The sequence below is a fragment of the Cebus imitator genome, unplaced genomic scaffold (genome assembly GCF_001604975.1).
Source record: "Cebus imitator isolate Cc_AM_T3 unplaced genomic scaffold, Cebus_imitator-1.0 Scaffold93, whole genome shotgun sequence".
In the NCBI taxonomy this organism is placed as follows: Eukaryota; Metazoa; Chordata; class Mammalia; order Primates; family Cebidae; genus Cebus; species Cebus imitator.
In genome coordinates this window covers 5,385,726-5,403,077 of record NW_016107408.1, presented here as the reverse complement: position 1 = coordinate 5,403,077, position 17,352 = coordinate 5,385,726, and the positions used below count along the sequence as shown (strand labels likewise).

Genomic DNA, 17,352 nt, shown 5'->3' with positions numbered 1-17,352 from the left:
GTAAATAAATAAATATGAACTGAAACCATCAGCATCTTTCCTTTGCAGTTAGAACAGAAACACTGCCCCGGAGGCCAAGCCCAGACCTGGGAAGCAGCGTGCTGCACTGGATGCCACGGGCCTTCCCTCTGCCTGGCAGCTGTCTCTACTCAGAGCCCTGGAGCCCTGTTACCAGTGAAGGGACTGGAGTCTCTGTTAGGATTTGCTCATCCAGTTGATGATTTTTTTTTCTTTCTGAGGCAGGATTTTCGCTCTTGTTGCCCAGGCCAGAGTGCAATGGCGCAATCTCTGCCCACTACAACCTCCACCTCCCAGGTTCAAGTGATTCTTCTGCCTCAGCCTCCCGAGTAGCTGGGATTACAGGCATGCGCCATCACGCCTAACTTTGTATTTTTAGTAGATAACAGGGTTTCTCCCTTTTGGTCAGGCTGGTCTTGAACTCTCAACTTCAGGGGATCCACTCACCTCGGCCTCCCAAACTGCTGGGATTACAGGTGTGAGCCACTGTGCCCAGCCCAGCTGGTGACTTAGAGTTAACAAAATACGATTATGAGAAATCAGAATTCAGAAACTTCTGACAGGATCCCTTGTCGGGAGGGGCTCTGACACTCTGTTTTGGGCCCTCTTGGAGCTCTGGGGAGGGGGCAAGAATGTTTTAAAGGGTGTGCATCTTCAGCCTTCCATTTGTCTGTGGAACCAAAGCCCTAAATTTAGCAAACAGCTTGAGAGTGCTTTCTGCAAGAGGTAGCCTCTGGATCTGCATCAGAGATGGGAACCAGTTTAACCACCCTCAGCTGGGCTCTTCGCTGTAATCACAGGTTTGGGAAGGAAACGGAGGATAGCCCATACCAAATATCAGAACTTTGCATTGAGAGCGTGGATTTTCAATCCCAGTGGCCCTCTGAGAACTCTAGTGCTTGTGTTTGTGATTGGTCACGGAAGTCCATTAAAGCCTGAGGGTGCTGGATACTCAAGCTGCAGTCTCAGGTAGATTGCACAGTGATCAGGGCTCAGTAGGGGCTAAGTAAAGATTGTTGGCTTGACAATGATGAGCATTATGTGCAATTTCAAAAACACTTAAAGCATTATGGAAGGCTAGGTCTGGAAAAATCTTTTGAGAGGTATGTAGAAAATATTCATGGTTTGTAAATATGTATATTTGTTATCTAGTTCAATCTGGTATGTTTCCCCCAAAAAACTTTCTCAACCATCTCTACTTAACACGGAGCTCATTTTTATATAGCTGGGTTCCCTTTACTTGTTATATTTACATGTTTTATTTAGGTATTTATTTGGGAACACTTTAATTACTTGTGTTTGTCCTTTTGACCTTGATCCACTCTAAGCTCCCCAAGACTGAGAATTTGCTTTCTCTTTTATTTGTGACAAAAATACTGGACAGAAAGCAGTGTTTGTATTTGCTCTCTGAACTTTTTTTTGTCTGTCTCCTTGCTACTTGACTGAGCTATTGAGGCCTCTCTATTAGAGAGTAAAATTGAAAGCAAACTCTTAGTGCCTAAAACTTGTGAAGAAAACCTTCCATTGCATCCTCCTTGCTCTTTGTAACAATTGTCCTCTTTTTTGTTCTGTCCCAAGATAAAGCCACCAATCCTTCCAACCGCCAGGAGGACTGGGAATACATAATTGGCTTCTGTGATCAGATCAACAAGGAGCTGGAAGGGTGAGTCTCAGCACTGCAGGGGCAGCTGAGAGGGAGCAGACTGGGAAGGGGAATAGCCATGGCCAAGGAGGGCCAGCCCCAGGCTCAGTGCTCTGAAGTGTGCTCTGCTTGTTCCCAGGCCACAGATCGCTGTCCGACTGCTGGCCCACAAGATCCAGTCCCCGCAGGAATGGGAGGCACTTCAGGCCCTGACGGTAGGTTCTTCACCCTCCGGAGATGGAAGCCACGGCTCTTCACCTGCCCAGGCCATTCCTCATGCCCCCTGGTGGTTCTTGGGGCTCATGCCAAAAGCCAGCAGAAAGCCCTTGATACAAACTTAGATCTTGAATCTGTTGAGCCAGCTGTTCCACAAATGTGTGTGCATTGTGCCAGTCCCTGAGGCCTCAGAGGTGACTGCAGTGCCATCCCTGCCAGCACAGCCACATGGTTAGTGTGCAAGGCAGAGGGGCTAAGGAAAGCAGCCTAGAGTTACGGCCTTGAGCCCTACGTAGGGCAAGAGAAGGCTTCGTGAAGAAATGCTGACAGGGTTGTGTTGACAGTTCAGAGTTGGCCAGCTGAAGAAAAGAGAGGTGAGTCCAGTTTATTCTGTAGTTAAACATAATGCTGGTCACTAGCAAAGGTGTGGTGCTGGCAGCTGAGGCCCCTGGAGCAGAACTTGGTGTCTATTGAGACTGAGAGAATTTAAGGCATGGAATGGTGCCTGGCCCTCAGTGCCTCCACATGCTCCTAAACCAAAGAGCAGCCGAGATCTCGGGAATCCAGGGCTATAGCCTGACTCAGGTCCTAGAAAGAGAAAAGAGGAAATATTTAGCTTATGTGCAAGTGGTTCCCAGCAGGGCATGGTGCCTTGTACCTATAGTCAATTTTGGGGGCACCTAGGCCAGGAGAATCACTTAAGCCTGGGAATTCAAGACCAGCCTAGGCAACATAGTGAGACCCTGCCTCTACAAAAATTGTAAAAAGTAGCCAGGTATGGTGGCACATATCTGTGGTCCCAGCTTCTCAGGAGGCTGAGATTGGAGGATGGCTCGAGCCCAGGAAGTTGAGGCGAAAGTGAGTGGAGATCACACCACTGGACTCTAGCCTGGGTGACATAGTGAGACTCTGTCTCCAAAAAAAAAAATAACCCAGTGATTCCCAACAGGGTATCATTTGACCCGCCAGGAAACATTTGGCAATGTCTGGAAACATTTTTAGTTGTCACACATCAGGGTGGGGATCCTCCTGGCATCTAGTAGGCAGAGGCCAGGGATGCTGGTCAACACCCTATAAAGTGCAGAATGGCCCCCCCACAACAAAGAGTGACTGGCCCAAATGTCAGCCAGGCCTCATTTGAGAAACCCTGCTTTAAAATGCAGAAGCCAAGAAAGAGAGCCTGGACGGTGCACTCCTTAGAAACTGCAGTGCCAGGGACCACAGGCAGCACAGGAAAGCAAAAGCGTAAGTTAGGGAGAGCAACGGAGGGAGGAGGGAGGAGAAATATCCTGTCATCTTCATCAAAGATAACAGGTTAAGCATCCTTCCCACCCTCTGCACAACTGTTGGTGAGCTTGTGGAAAGAACCCTGGACATTGAGTCAGAGAAAGTTTGTCCCTGGACCTCACTTCCCTCATCTGTAAAACATGAGGCCAGAATCTTTAAGGAAGGCACCTGCCAGGACTGGCATCCAGGCCATCTTGGGGTCAGGATCTCAGTTTCTTGCTTTAGTCCCTGTCCAGCTTCCCCAGTAGAGGTTTGTGGTTGGAGGGACATGGTCTGTGAGTGACCCTGTTGCTTAACTGCACTGTCCCCGCGCAGTGCACACTGCTTTTCGTGATGAGCTCCTTCCTGTGGGCATGTTTATTCAGCATTCCCTGGGTGCCAGGGGTCTTGCCAGTGTCAGGTCCCAGCCCGGAGCATGGCCTCACTGAGTGTGTCTCCTCTGTGCGGGTGCAGGTGCTGGAGGCGTGCATGAAGAACTGTGGGAGGAGATTTCATAACGAAGTGGGGAAGTTCCGCTTTCTGAATGAGTTAATCAAAGTCGTCTCTCCAAAGGTCAGTCGGTGACAGAATCCTCGCTTCTAGGGACTTATTTTGTGTTCATTCCTATCTCCCATCATACTGGCTTTCACTGCCCATCAAGCATCTCCAGGGAGCTGAGGTTCTCCGTGTCTTTTTTTAAAGAGCTAGGGCCTTGGAGGTAATGGGATGACCAAACAGGCCACAAGACTGGCAGCTTTCTCTGGAAAGTGCCCTCAGCCTAAGTGTACCAGGTGATGTAGCAGTGGCTGTGTGTGTGTTCAGGGTGAGGGCCCATGGAGTATGGGACTCAAGGCTCCTGGCATACGGCAGTTGTGGGTTTTGTGGGTTTTCTTGACCTGTCATACATGGTTACAGGGAGCTGGCCTCTGTCATTTGCTCTGATGCTCAACTGGCCAGGTTCTGTTGCACACTGGTGTTGCACAGCTCTGGGCCCCCACTTAAAGCAGAGGGAATACTTTTTCATGCTAAAGACATTCTCATGAACACCCTCAAGATGCAGTTTTGTTTCTGGCAGCCTGTGTGTGAAAATGCAGCGATGACCTCCTGCCTATCCAATCCACAGACTATATCCAGATGGACACAGTCACACCACAGGGAGGTCCTTCCCTCCCTACACTATCTCACACACATTTGGACACCTGCAGATTTTGAGTAGGCTTGAGGATTGTAGCTGCTAAGCAGCCACACCATTGCTGTGAAGGGAGCCTTACACTTTCCTTGCCTCCAAACTTCAGTTACTAGGTCCTCTCATTTTCTTTTGCCACGTAGTACCTGGGGGACAGGGTGTCTGAGAAAGTGAAGACCAAGGTTATTGAGCTGCTGTACAGCTGGACCATGGCCCTGCCAGAAGAAGCAAAGATCAAAGACGCCTACCACATGCTGAAGAGACAGGGTATGTGTCTGCCTGCCTGCAGCCTCCCAGCAGCCCTTGAAGGCTGGCCCAGGCAAGGAGAGAAGATGGTTTGGGGTCCCCAGAGTCCCTCCTGAAGAGAACAGCGTTTGTCCCCAGGCAAGGCTGAGTGGGGGTTTGATGGAATAAGGTGTGATTAGCCTGCCCTCCACCCTGTTACCCTTTCCAGGCCTTGATCACAGGGATGTGGCCCTTGGTATGTGAGGAGGGGTGACAAGGTGACCACAGCCTGAGTGCAAGTGCCGCCATGTCCCCTTTTAGGCATAGTGCAGTCTGACCCACCCATCCCTGTGGACAGGACGCTGATCCCCTCTCCACCACCTCGACCCAAAAACCCCGTTTTTGATGATGAAGAGAAGTCTAAGGTAAAGGATGCCCCAGGCCTGGGATTTTCTCGGATGAGAGGTGGTGGCAGCAGGGGAATGTGGTTTGCAGCGTGGGGAGCTCTCTACAGTCTCCCTGGGGTAGGGGCGCTACCTCTCCCCTTCACCTCTGATTTCCTCCTCTCTCAGCTTTTAGCAAAGCTGCTGAAAAGCAAAAACCCAGATGACTTGCAAGAGGCCAACAAGCTCATCAAGTCCATGGTGAAGGAAGTGAGTGGGCCCTGGTCCTTCGGGCACAGGGTGGAGGAGCCCATGACCACACAGCAGAAGCCTCTGCTGCCAGCTGCCCCGCCTCTGCTCCAGAGGCCGAGAGTAGGAGGAGCACAGTAGCTTCCAAGGGAGGGAGCATGGAAGAGAGGAGCACAAGTAGGTCGGGAGGGGGTATGTGAAAGCAGAAGTGTAGACTGCGCCCCAGGCACCCCGTGCTGAAAAGAGCTTCTGAGGCATAGCCTCTGCGCTCGTGTCATGGGGAAAGGCATGACCTGGCAAAAGTGGGAAGACATTCAAGTTAAGCTCTCTTTCTCCCAATCTTCACTGGGGCAGGATGAGGCACGAATCCAGAAGGTGACCAAGCGTTTGCACACGTTAGAGGAAGTTAACAACAACGTGAGACTGCTCAATGAGATGCTGCTTCATTACAGCCAGGAGGACTCTTCGGACGGGGACAGAGAGCTGATGAAGGTGGGCCTGCCGGCAGCAAAGGCTGCCTCCTGGGGCCATTCTGCCCTGCAGGAGATCAGCCAGCATTTGCTGCATACCTGCCTTGTCAAAGACACAGGCTGTGCCCTTGGCAGCATATTCACGACCTTAAGCATCTGCACAGCAGCCACATCAGTAGAGGGTGGCATCCCCATTTGCCACCGGGATCAGCTGACTTGCCCAGGGTGTAAGGGCTGGATGGAAACCTGAGTTGGACTCCAGAGACCATGCCCTCGGTGCTCACCCCTGCTCTCTGCCTTTTCTTACTGCCTTGGGGACACTGGGACCGAGAGGCTTCCTTGTGACCATGATGGTCTTGTGGTCCAGGCCATGGTTGGGTGGATAGTGAATTCAGAGGCACATGGCAGCCTGGAAGGCAGGAAGGAGCTGACTTTTCCTCATCCATCCTGGTCACTGCTACCGAAACAAACATCCTGGGTGACGTGGTGTGGTGGTGGCAAGAAGATGTGCACTGTGGTCCCAGCTTTGTTGGTAACTGCCCATGGCAACTGGTGGAACCTTGTCATTTTCTGGCCGTGAACCCTGAATGAATCAGATGTGAACCCTGAATGAATCAGATGATCTCTAAGGGGCTTTGTGGTTGCGATTTTTATGTCTGAGTCTCTTTCAGGAGCTGTTTGATCAGTGTGAGAACAAGAGGCGGACATTATTTAAACTTGCCAGCGAGACTGAGGACAATGATAACAGTCTGGGTGAGTGAGAGCGACTGGCAGAGATCAGCCAGGCATTTGGATATGTGGGTGGGAACTATCATAACAGGAGTCAGAAGTATCTCTTTTCTGCTCTAGGGGACATCCTGCAGGCCAGTGACAATCTCTCCCGGGTCATCAACTCTTACAAAACAATTATTGAAGGGCAGGTCATCAATGGTGAGATGGCTACCTTAGCCCTGCCTGACTCAGAAGGTAAGAAGCTCTGGACTCCTCCAGACCAGCCTTAGGTCCCTACCACGAGGCTGTGGGTGCAGGCTGGCCAGCATGGTGCTGCACAGGACCTGCGGGGGTTCTCTGCCATTCCAGGCAGTCTTCCAGCTTCCCAGAGGCCTGGAGATGTGGGTGGGAATTTCCCAGCCTGCCTTCTCAGGCTTGCTTTGCAACACCCCCTGGCAGAGATGCCAGTGGATTAGGTCAGAAACTGGAGCAGTAACCACTGTGCCTAGGGCGTTGCCTCCTGCCACACAGCCACTAGAAGACCCCTAATTATTCCTGTCCTCCTCTGTTGACCATCCAGGAAACAGTCACTGCAATAACCAAGGCACGCTCATCGACCTTGCCGAGCTGGACATGACCAACAGTTCGTCCCCTGTGTCCGCCCCAGCACCCACTCCACCCTTGTCAGGCATCCCAGTCCTCCCTCCACCACCCCAGGCCTCAGGACCTCCACGCAGCCGCTCATCCAGCCAGGCTGAGGCCACCCCCGGGCCCAACAGCACAAGCAACGCCCTCTCCTTGCTGGATGAGGAGCTGCTCTGTTTGGGTACGGCCCACAGGGGGCTGTCAGGGGCGTCCCTGGTAGGGCTCTTGGAAGAAGACGGGTGCACAGAATCAGGAGGAACCTTGAGCAGAACCCCATTCTGGCTGCTGGGGTGGGCAGAGAGCCCTGAATTGTACATAGTCAAATGAGGCTCAGCAATCCTTAGGGCCCCCAGGGGCATCCTCTTGGTGGACTGTGCCTCCTGCCCTGCACCCCTCCCCACAGACCCCCCACTTCTGCATGTATGGACTGGAGGGCTCCCCTCTGGAGGCTGTCTGCAGAACAGCCTCCCTGTGCCTTCACTCATTGATGTCACTTGTCACCTGACCTTTCCTCGAAAGGCAGAGCTAGGGCTCCCCGACCTCAGTCCTCTTTTCATCGGGTTTTCTTCTCTGTTGTCAGGCCTCACCGACCCAGCTCCTAATGTTCCTCCCAAGGAGTCAGTTGGGAACAGCCAGTGGCACCTGCTCCAGGTAGGGGCACAGGAACAGTGACAGCACTACTGTGCTGAGCACCTCTACTTTCCAGAGTCCTCTCTCCTGGGCTGCAGTTAGCTGTTCCCTCCAGAGCTGCAGTGCCAGCTGCAGTGGGGAACAATGAGTGCCTCGGGAGCTGTCTTCTGTGTGGTCCTCGGAGGGCTGCACCCTGCCCCAGTGGCAGGTCCTCCCCACCCCGCCCTCAGCTCACCACCCTTTCCGTTGCTCATAGAGGGAACAGTCCGATCTGGCCTTCTTCAGCCCCAGGCCGGGGACTGCTGCCTGCGGTACCTCCGACACTCCTCTGCTCCAGCCCTCAGCCCCCTCCTCAAGCAGCTCCCAAGCTCCACTGCCGCCTCCCTTCCCAGCTCCTGTGGTCCCAGCCAGTGTTCCTGCCCCCAGTGTGGGCTCCTTCTTGTTCTCTACTGGAGTGGCCCCAAAAGTTGAGCCCACAGTCCCTGGGCACCATGGCTTGGCGTTGGGCGACAGCACGCTGCACCACCTGGATGCCCTCGATCAGCTTCTAGAAGAGGCCAAAGTGTAATGGGTGGGAAGAGATGGGGGGTTGCTGAGGGTTGGGCCTGAATGTGTCAGAACCAGAGCTAAGGTGGAAGGGATGGGGGGGGGGCCTTGCAGTCCCATCAGTCAGACTGGAAGGTGAGGGGTGGGCCTGGGTAAGAGCATGGCCAGGGGCCTTAGGTGAGAGTCAGCCCTGCAGTTCTGGCCGGCTCTGATGTGCCTTCCATCCTTCCTGCCTCCCAGGACCTCAGGCTTGGTGAAACCTACCGCCTCCCCTCTCATCCCCACCACCACCCCAGCCAGGCCTCTCCTGCCCTTCTCCACGGGGCCTGGCAGCCCACTCTTCCAGCCACTTACTTTCCAGTCCCAGGGCAGCCCCGTGAAGGGGCCTGAGCTCTCCCTGGCCAGTGTCCACGTGCCCCTGGAATCGATCACGCCTAGTAAGTGTTTGAGGCTTGAGGTGGGATGGGGTGGTGGGGCTCACAGCCACAGAGCTGTAGGACATGTGACATGGGTGGATCCAGGCACTCCTTGTAGGTGGTCCATTAGAGCTGAGCAGGCCTGCCTGCTGAGTTCTCAACCTTAAGCTCCTCACCAGTGCCTCTCCCAGAGTCCATAAGGCACTGGACTTGTCAGGGCCTCGGTGTACTCCTTTTCTCCTCACCATTGGGGCTCTGTTGGGTGTCTCTGGTGCTGTTCCCACATCCACATTCTGCTTTCTTGCAGGTAGTGCCCTTCCCGTGACAGCCTATGATAAAAACGGCTTCCGCATCCTCTTCCACTTTGCCAAGGAGTGTCCCCCAGGACGGCCTGACGTGCTGGTGGTGGTGGTGTCCATGCTGAACACAGCTCCCTTACCTGTCAAGAGCATCGTGCTGCAAGCTGCAGTGCCCAAGGTACCAGTGTCTCCCTGGGGCCAAAATGGCCTTATCGTGACCCTATTGTGTGGAGGCCTTTGCAGCCAACAGGTGGCAGAGAGAGAGAGAGAGTGAGTGAGTGTGTGTGTGTGTGTGTGTGTGAGAGAGAGAGAGTGTGTGTGTGTGTGTGTGTGTGTGTGAGAGAGAGAGAGAGAGAGAGAGAGACAGAGAGTGTGTGTGTGTGTCCACTGCAGGTTCCAACTGGGGCACCTGCCAGCTCTCAACTCCCTTCAAAGGAACTTCTCTGTCTCTTTAGTCAATGAAAGTGAAGTTGCAGCCACCCTCTGGGACAGAACTCTCTCCATTTAGCCCCATCCAGCCACCTGCAGCCATCACCCAGGTCATGTTATTGGCCAATCCGCTGAAGGTGAGCATCACAGAACCCAAAGGTCCCAGCCTGAGGCCCCAGATTAGGACCGCAGGACTACCACCTCCCAGCTGGAAGTCTTGTGACCTGTAGCATCGACACATCCCTTTGCTGTCTTAGGTTAAGTGACTGAGCATGGTTGGGGGTTTTGGGGAAAAAGGACCATACCTCTAGCACAGAGAGAGTAGCAGAGAAGAGGGTGTCTTGCCGAGGGGTGGATCTCACTTGCTGCCCTCTGTCACAGGAGAAGGTGCGGCTTCGTTATAAGCTGACCTTCGCCCTGGGGGAGCAGCTGAGCACAGAGGTGGGCGAGGTGGACCAGTTCCCTCCTGTGGAGCAGTGGGGGAACCTATGACCCCAGAGGACGCTGTGATCTCCACTTTGAAGCCAGGCAGGCTGCCCTGAGCCAGGGAGGGCTCTGGTCCCGTCACTCTCCACGCCCTGACGACAGTGCTTATAGCTTTGATGTGGAACAGGGGCCCTGGGCATTTCTGCTGGGAACCAAACTGCTGCTGTGATAACCTCTCCTCTGGCCCCTAAAAGGACCTGTTTTATCTACCTGTGTGACTTGAAGTGGCCATATGCTGTCAGAGGTGGGGAGTGGCCCCTAACTTCACTGCTGTCCTGGATTCGGGGAACGTGGACCCCAGGCTTGGCGTAGTTTTTCTTCTTTCTACTGGCATTTACTGAAGCCACCAGGGGTGGAGGGGGGGTGGGAGTCTCTAAAGAGAGATTGTCATGGCTCACTCTCCACACAAGAGCCGCATCCTCACACCCTGCAGCCCAAGAGGCCACAGCCCCGTTGCGATCCCATGCTCCCCCTGCCGGCCAGCTCCTGCTACCACCCCCAGGGAGGTGCCTGGCCCAGAATAAGGAACCGGCATACTGCAAAGTCCCCAGCCCTGCCTCTGGTGGACAGCAGCATTGTGGAATGTCCACTGAGTGGTGAGTTGTGTGCTTGTCCCCAGCAGTGGCAGGCTGTGTCCTATGGACATCTTGGCAGGACATGGACTTTGGCCTCATGACAGGCCCAACTAGGGATAGGAAAGAAAATGAAGAGAGCCAGTGTCTCCCCTTCTCCAGAAGCAGGTACTCAGCTTTCTGGGAAAAGCGTGCCTCCAGCAGTGGGGACAGGCCATCCTATTGACTACCTCTTGCTTGGCATGAAGTAAACTGCTATCTTCCCCTTAGAATCTCCTGCCACTTGGCATCCTCCTGCTTTGGCCTCCCTCTCCTCTCACCAGATGGCATGTGGTCTGGCACCTCTGGCTGGACACAGGAGGCCTCAGGATCACAAACGCTGCACTAAACATATGTCCTAATGTGCTGCCCAGAAACCTAGACTGTTCCCCAGCTACTGAGGGGCACTGTCAGTGAGATGCTGGGTCTGGAAGTGATGAGATCAGGGGCCACTCTTAAGCTGAGTCACCAGACCCTATTGCTTCAACAGTGCTTGGCCCCAGCCACCTTGTCCTGGTCCCTCTAGCTGCCGGATGTGATCTTGGGACAGGGACTCCAAGCCTCCCTCACAAAGCAAAAGGAAACAATCACCAGCAGCCATAGATGCAGGGGAAGCGTGCAGAGCTCAGGTGAACAGGCTCAGCAACTGGCCATCTCTAGAAGAAGGCAACACAGACCACCTTCCCTGGTTCCTCCCTGCCCCTTGCCAGGCTTCCTTATTCCTTACTATAGATCAAGAGGTCATATCCCTTCCCCAGCCCTCGCTGTCTTTAGCAAGCAGGTTTCACTGCTTCATTAGGACAGGACAGGTCAAAAGTGGATCATTTTTCACAACTTAAGGAATAAATCCAAGAGCTTTCCAGAGACTGGCTGCTGCAGCCCTGGGAATGTCTATAGAATGACTCTGTGGAAATGTAACTTTCTATTAAGCTCAATTGAGTGTTACTCGTTACTATTGAGGTCAATGCTTCATGGTAAATAGCTGTACTGGATATACCAACTCTGCTGCCCTTGTTTGCTGCATGTTAAATAAAACCATTTTCACTGTACTCAGAATCTTCCTAATATAGACGCCATCGACCCTGATGGAGGAAAGGTACCACCCATGAATTCCGGACGTAGGTGAGTGGATAGCCTGTGACAGAACTGCCTAAGGTTTTAAAAGTACAGGTTTCTGAACACTTGTATTTTAAGGGAAATAACAAAATTGTTAAGTGTTCCAGAAGATTGAGGTGAGGCAAGAGTTCAGAAGCACAAGTCTACCACCAAGAGCTCTTGTTCAAATTTTCAAGACACTGCAGTCACCGTAACTTTTTTTTTTTTTTGGAGACGACAGTCTCACTCTATTGCCAGGCTAGAGTGTGATGGTGAAACCTTAGCTCACTGCAACCCTCCACCTCCTGGGTTCTTGCTTCAGCCTCTGAGTAGCTGGGATTACAGGTGCACACCACCATGCCTGGCTAATTTTTGTAATTTTAGTAGAGATGGGGTTTCACCATGTTGGTCAGGCTGGTCTTGAACTCCTGCCCTTGTGATCTGCCTGCCTCCGCCTCCCAAAGTGCTAGGATTACATGTGTTTCACACCATTGCACTCCTGCCTGGGCAACAAGAGCAAAACTCCATCTAAAAAAAAAAATCTCCCTGGGTAGACTCCAAGAACCTACATTTGCAAAAGAACATTTATTCTTTTAAAAAAATTATATACATAGTCATACAAAGTTACCACATTGAAGCAGCTCTCAGGAGCCTTCCAGTGAGCCTTCTCTTACAATTGCCCGAGCAAGATTTCGTGCAAGAGCAAGTCTCAGCATTTCTACCTTGGTGGTCTCTATGTCATCATCCTGCAAAGCAGAGAGTGCCAGCGTGAGATACAGCAGGAAGGAGCCCTGTCACACTCCCGAAGGTTCTAGCTAATCCAAAGGTGGAGGGCATTTAACATTCATCGTAGCTTTCAGAAAATTATCAATATAAAAATAGTACCAAAGGGCCACACTGGAAAGAACAAAATGTAGAGATGAGAACACTGGAAACCCTCATTTTCTCCTCAAAGTTGGTGTGTGAATTACACAGGTTAAGGGAAATAAGCACATGTATACATAGAAGCCAGTGTTTCTGGAGGGAAGGGGAGCCTGAGATAGAGGGAGCCTTTTCCCACCTCCATGTGGAACAATCAACCCACAAGTTAAAATGACCTGGCACTGCTGGGTGTCGGATCCTCCATGCACAGGTTTTCCTGAAGTCAAGTCCTCCAGACACTGCATCAGCTCATATGTCTGTTCTGCTGAGAAAATCACCTAGGAAGGAGAGACTGCCTTGCTTGGCTGCTCCCCAGTCAAGGGCCCATGTTCGCATGTTCAGACGTTCTTCCTTTCATGCCCTCTGGAAAGAGTGCCAGCGTGTGCTTTGTATAGAAGACCTCATTTCAAACTAAGCAGTATTTCCCATGTGAGTACGGAATTCCAGAGAGGGTGTTGAGGGGAATACATGCACGCAGGCAGAACAACTGGGAGAAAACATGCATAGCAGCAGCAGCTACATAACTAAGCTCCAGCAGGGACTGACAAGCAAAGCACACCACCGCTGCTGCAACCTTCACCTGTTTCTGTTCCAAAAGGGGCAGGGCATCTGTCAGCAGAGTCATCCAGAAAGACCGAGGAGCAATCTGAGACGTCATCAAGGATAGAAGGAGAGAAGCTGCGTCGGCAAAACGTTTCTCCCCATACACACGGTGGAACTCGCGATACTTTCCTATGGCAAAACGAGCACTAGGTCACCTGCATATTCCCCCAAATCACTCAAGTGTCACCTACAGAAGTCACCCTGGCCCTAATGAGGTGAAAAACCCCAGACAGGCCACTCCAACGAGCAGGAGATGTTTCCAGAGCTGTCTCCAAACAGGCCAATGAGATGCAGACCAAGAATGTTCAAAACAGACTTTGAAGGAACTCCAAAGAGTCAAATCTGGGGAAATGTCAGTGTCAAAACACATAACAAGAGTCAAAAATTAGCTGAGCATGGTGGCACGTGCCTATAGTCCCAGCTACCTGGGAGGCTGAGGCAGGAGAATCACTTGAACCTGGGAAGCAGAGGTCATGGTGAGCCAAGATCATGCTACTCCAGTCCCGCCTGGGCAACAGAGCAAGACTCCATCTCAAAAACAAAAAGGGGGATTGACTAGGCCAGGCACAGTGGCTCATGCCTGTAATCCTAGCACTTTGGGAGGCCGAGGTGGGCAGATCAGCTGAGATCTGGAGTTTGAGATCAGCCTGGCCAACATGGTGAAACCCCGTCTCTACTAAAATACAAAAATTAGCCAGGTGTGATGCCACATGCCTGTGGTCCCAGCTAGTGGGGGAGGAGCGGGGCTGAGGCACAAGAATTGCTTGAAGTTGGGAGGTGGAGGTTGCAGTGAGCTGAGATCACACCACTGTACTCCAGCCTGGCAGCCTGGGTCACAGCGTAAGACAGGAAGGAAAGAAAGGAGGGAAGGAAAGATAACAGAAAAGAAAGGAAGAAAGGGAAGGGAGGTAGGGAGGGGAAAAGAAAAGAGGCACTAAGATGTTATAGCCACACTCATGATCCTAGGCATGATGGAGGACATTTCTGGGACCACTGATGCAATGGGAATATAGGAAGGAAGTACTGGGAGAAGTCTGGTGTGATCCCTCCAATCTTCCCAACTACCCACTTGTGCCCATAAAACCCAGAGACTCACCCAGGAATGTCAGTCGGTCACTGAGCATCATGGCTGGCCCCAGGTTGTCGATGAGATCCAAATCAGAAAAGCAGCCTCGCTCACAGTAATCCCGGAGGAACCTGCAAGGCACAGCCCAGAAATCAGAGCAGTAGTCTCAAGCCTACCTCATCCGCCCAGTCCCTGGGAAGCCGACACTAGTGGCACCCACCGGTCTGACACAAGCGTGGCAAAGGCGGCATCCTTGGCACGGATGCTCCAAGAGAGAGCAGAACCCAGGCGATTGTTGCGGACGGCTTTCATGGCTAAGATCTTACAAATGCTGCGAACTTTGCAGGGGAAAAGAGAAAAGGTGAACACTTTCACCCCACAAATCCATTCCTGAGCCCTGTGGGGACCGGAGTGGCCTCACAGCCTTACTGTACCCCAAAGCCTCTCTGTCGGCTCTAAACACAGCTGAGTCAGCAGAGCTGGAAACTTTGGGGCTGATTAATAGTGTCAGTGCCCATCACGGCAGGACTGGCTCTGTGAGTATGTGTGGCTTCAGGGGCAGCAAAGGACGATTTCTGTTTCTCTCTACAAGTCAGCTCTTCTGTTACCTCTCCAGATGCCTCAAATCCCATCTTCCTGTGGGTCATGAATACCATATGCTTTCAGAAATTGTCGTGAACATGCAACTGCCTCTCTGTAGGGTAATAACTCATGTTTTTATCAACGGTGAGGGGAGAAAGGAAGGGGCAGACTTGGTCATCCTCATTCCACTCTGCTTTTCTTTTCTTTTTTTTTTTTTGAGACGGAGTTTCACTCATGTTACCCAGGCTGGAGTGCAATGGCGCGATCTCGGCTCACCGCAACCTCCGCCTCCTGGGTTCAGGCAATTCTCCTGCCTCAGCCTCCTGAGTAGCTGGGATTACAGGCACGCACCACCATGCCCAGCTAATTTTTGTATTTTTAGTAGAGACGGGGTTTCACCATGTTGACCAGGATGGTCTCGATCTCTTGACCTCGTGATCCACCCGCCTCGGCCTCCCAAAGTGCTGGGATTACAGGCTTGAGCCACCGCGCCCGGCTTCCACTCTGCTTTTCTGAAGCCACCTCCAGCACTGCTTCCCCATTGAGTCAGGCTGAGCTAGCAACAGCAACTCACCTGGACGGGGAAACAGCGACAACCCCAGCCTTGACGTCATGGAATCAAGTGTGTGAGAGAAGAGGCAGCGCAGGCCTTTGCAGGTGGCATATAGATTTTGTCTGGGTTCCAGTGGATCCCTAACTTTCTTGTCCCTCCCAAATAATGATCCCATCTCTCAGCTTACCTCTTGGCATCCATAGCCCCACCTCTCCTGTGTGGCTGGGGAAGAGGGGGATGGCGTGGGGTAGGCAGGGTAGGCACAAAGTATGACCTCAGGGTCTCCTGACTTCCATGTGCCACACAGTAGGCTGGGAGTGGGGCCACCTCACCTTGTTCAGTCATCTGCCGCTGCTCACAGATCCGCAGCACCTTGAGGGCTTTCTGCTCGGTGTTCAGAGGTATCCGCTCAATGTGCAACTCCAAGGAGACTCGGCCCAGCTCAGGGCAGTAATCAAAGTAATCCACCCCCAGCTGCCACAAGCTGCAGAGGTCCAAGGAGGACAGACAAGAGGTGCTACTCTGTGGCTCTGGGGACTGGCACCTGAGGCTCCCCTCCACTGACCCTTCCAGAGCCTTTAGGGAGCTAACTGGAAGAGAACAGTCCAAGCTCCAATGACACCCACATGCTGAAGAGCACCCAGCACAGCACACACCCTTGGGTTCCTTCCTACCTGGGATGAGCGAACAGTCCGGAGGCATACTCCAGCAAGAGGAACTCTCTCATGTTGGAACCAAAACTGGAATAAAATATAACAAAAGACCAAGACTCCTGGCCTGCCCTGTTCAGGGCCCCTTTCCTCAGCCCAGCGTCCCTTCTAGGCATTGGTAGTGAGAAGAGCAGATTCGGCGCCTCTAGGCCACTTACTAGAGGTTGTGTGACTGGAGGAGCTTGCAGTGGTCCAGCAGGTCTGTCAGGTGGGCCACAAACCACCAGTTGCTCAGGGCAATGCTGCAGATTCAGACACCAAGGCAAGAAGGAAAGTCAGGCCAGAGGTGGTGTCCCACAAGAGTGGGGGTAAGCAATAACCCCACGTCCTGTCCCTCAAAGAGATGGGACCAGGCGTGATGGTAGCTCATGCCTATGATCCCAGTACTTCGGGAGGCCAAGGCAGGCAGATCACTTGAGCCCAGGAGATCAAGATCAGTCTGGGGAACATGGAAAAACCCCATCTCTACAAAAAATATAAAAATTAGCCAGGCGTGGTGGCACACACCTGCACTCCCAGCTACTCGAGAAGCTGAGATGGGAGGACTGCTTGAGCCTGGGAAGCAGAGGCTACAGTGAGCCGAGATCACGCTACTGCACTCCAAATTGGGTGAGAGAGAACAAACGTATCTCCAAAAATAAAAATGCTCAGAAAGTAGTATGGTTTCTTTAATTTTTTGAGACAATCTTGCTCTGTCACCTAGGCTAGAGTGCAGTGGCGAGATCTCGGCTCACTGCAACTTCTGCCTCCCAGCTTCAAGTAATTCTCATGCCTCTGCCTTGCGAGTAGCTGGGATTACAGGCGTGCGCTGCCACACCCAGCTAGAAAGTAGCTTTTAAATGTTCTCACCACACGAAAAAGGTCAATATCTGAGGTAACCGGTGTGCTCACTAGCTTAATTTCACAATGTCTATCAAACATGTCTATCAAAACATGTTGTAAACCTTGGCCAGGCACGGTGGCTCCTACCTGTAATCCTAACACTTTGGGAGGCTGAGGCAGGTGGATCACTTGGCTTAGGAGTTTGAGACCAGCCTGGCCAACATGGCAAAACCCTGTCTCCACCAAAAATACAAAAATTAGCTGGGCATGGTGGCGCGTGCCTATGGTTCCAGCTACTCAGGAGGCTGAGGCTGAAGGATTGCTTGAGCTCATGAGGAGGAGGCTGCAATGAGCCAAGATCACGTCACTGCACTCCAGCCTGAGTGACAGGGCGTGACTGTCTCAAGAAAAAAAAAAAGTTGTACACCTTAAATATATACTACTTTATTTGTCAATCACACCTCAATAAAGCCAGGAAAAAATGGGAGGGAGTCGGCTGGGTCAGGGGAAAGGATACCTCGGCTTCGGCTTCCCAAAACAGCTGTTGCTACCCAGATTTCTTTTTTTTTTTT

The 17,352-nt window shown here is 52.4% G+C and overlaps 2 protein-coding genes across 6 annotated transcripts in view; one reads left to right on the top strand and one right to left on the bottom strand.

The window, feature by feature from the left end:
• Nucleotides 1-11,477, top strand: part of GGA3 (golgi associated, gamma adaptin ear containing, ARF binding protein 3) — an 18,932-nt gene extending 7,455 nt beyond the window's left edge. The window contains exons 2-17 of one of the 4 annotated variants that reach the window (XM_017535730.2): nucleotides 1,597-1,681; nucleotides 1,800-1,875; nucleotides 3,617-3,715; nucleotides 4,472-4,595; nucleotides 4,875-4,978; nucleotides 5,126-5,206; nucleotides 5,540-5,677; nucleotides 6,327-6,408; nucleotides 6,505-6,621; nucleotides 6,947-7,192; nucleotides 7,592-7,662; nucleotides 7,898-8,205; nucleotides 8,428-8,624; nucleotides 8,911-9,080; nucleotides 9,358-9,468; nucleotides 9,713-11,477. In XM_017535730.2, coding sequence (XP_017391219.1) covers nucleotides 1,597-1,681; nucleotides 1,800-1,875; nucleotides 3,617-3,715; nucleotides 4,472-4,595; nucleotides 4,875-4,978; nucleotides 5,126-5,206; nucleotides 5,540-5,677; nucleotides 6,327-6,408; nucleotides 6,505-6,621; nucleotides 6,947-7,192; nucleotides 7,592-7,662; nucleotides 7,898-8,205; nucleotides 8,428-8,624; nucleotides 8,911-9,080; nucleotides 9,358-9,468; nucleotides 9,713-9,823 — 2,120 coding nt within the window. In that variant the 3' untranslated portion in view covers nucleotides 9,824-11,477. Of the gene's footprint in view, nucleotides 1-1,596; nucleotides 1,682-1,799; nucleotides 1,876-3,039; nucleotides 3,122-3,616; nucleotides 3,716-4,471; nucleotides 4,596-4,874; nucleotides 4,979-5,125; nucleotides 5,207-5,539; nucleotides 5,678-6,326; nucleotides 6,409-6,504; nucleotides 6,622-6,946; nucleotides 7,193-7,591; nucleotides 7,663-7,897; nucleotides 8,206-8,427; nucleotides 8,625-8,910; nucleotides 9,081-9,357; nucleotides 9,469-9,712 lie in introns of those variants that run through there. The other 3 variants (XM_017535732.2, XM_017535733.2, XM_017535734.2) reach the window with 3 other exon arrangements.
• Nucleotides 11,478-12,089: 612 nt separating this feature from the next.
• NUP85 (nucleoporin 85) overlaps nucleotides 12,090-17,352 on the bottom strand; it is a 43,205-nt gene continuing 37,942 nt past the window's right edge. For both annotated transcript variants that reach the window (XM_017535728.2, XM_017535729.2), the window contains 8 exons: nucleotides 16,117-16,200; nucleotides 15,923-15,988; nucleotides 15,581-15,732; nucleotides 14,334-14,451; nucleotides 14,144-14,244; nucleotides 13,025-13,176; nucleotides 12,621-12,722; nucleotides 12,090-12,269 (listed from right to left, as the gene is read on the bottom strand). In XM_017535728.2, the coding sequence (XP_017391217.1) occupies nucleotides 12,168-12,269; nucleotides 12,621-12,722; nucleotides 13,025-13,176; nucleotides 14,144-14,244; nucleotides 14,334-14,451; nucleotides 15,581-15,732; nucleotides 15,923-15,988; nucleotides 16,117-16,200 (877 nt within the window). In that variant the 3' untranslated portion in view covers nucleotides 12,090-12,167. The remainder of the gene's footprint in view (nucleotides 12,270-12,620; nucleotides 12,723-13,024; nucleotides 13,177-14,143; nucleotides 14,245-14,333; nucleotides 14,452-15,580; nucleotides 15,733-15,922; nucleotides 15,989-16,116; nucleotides 16,201-17,352) is intronic.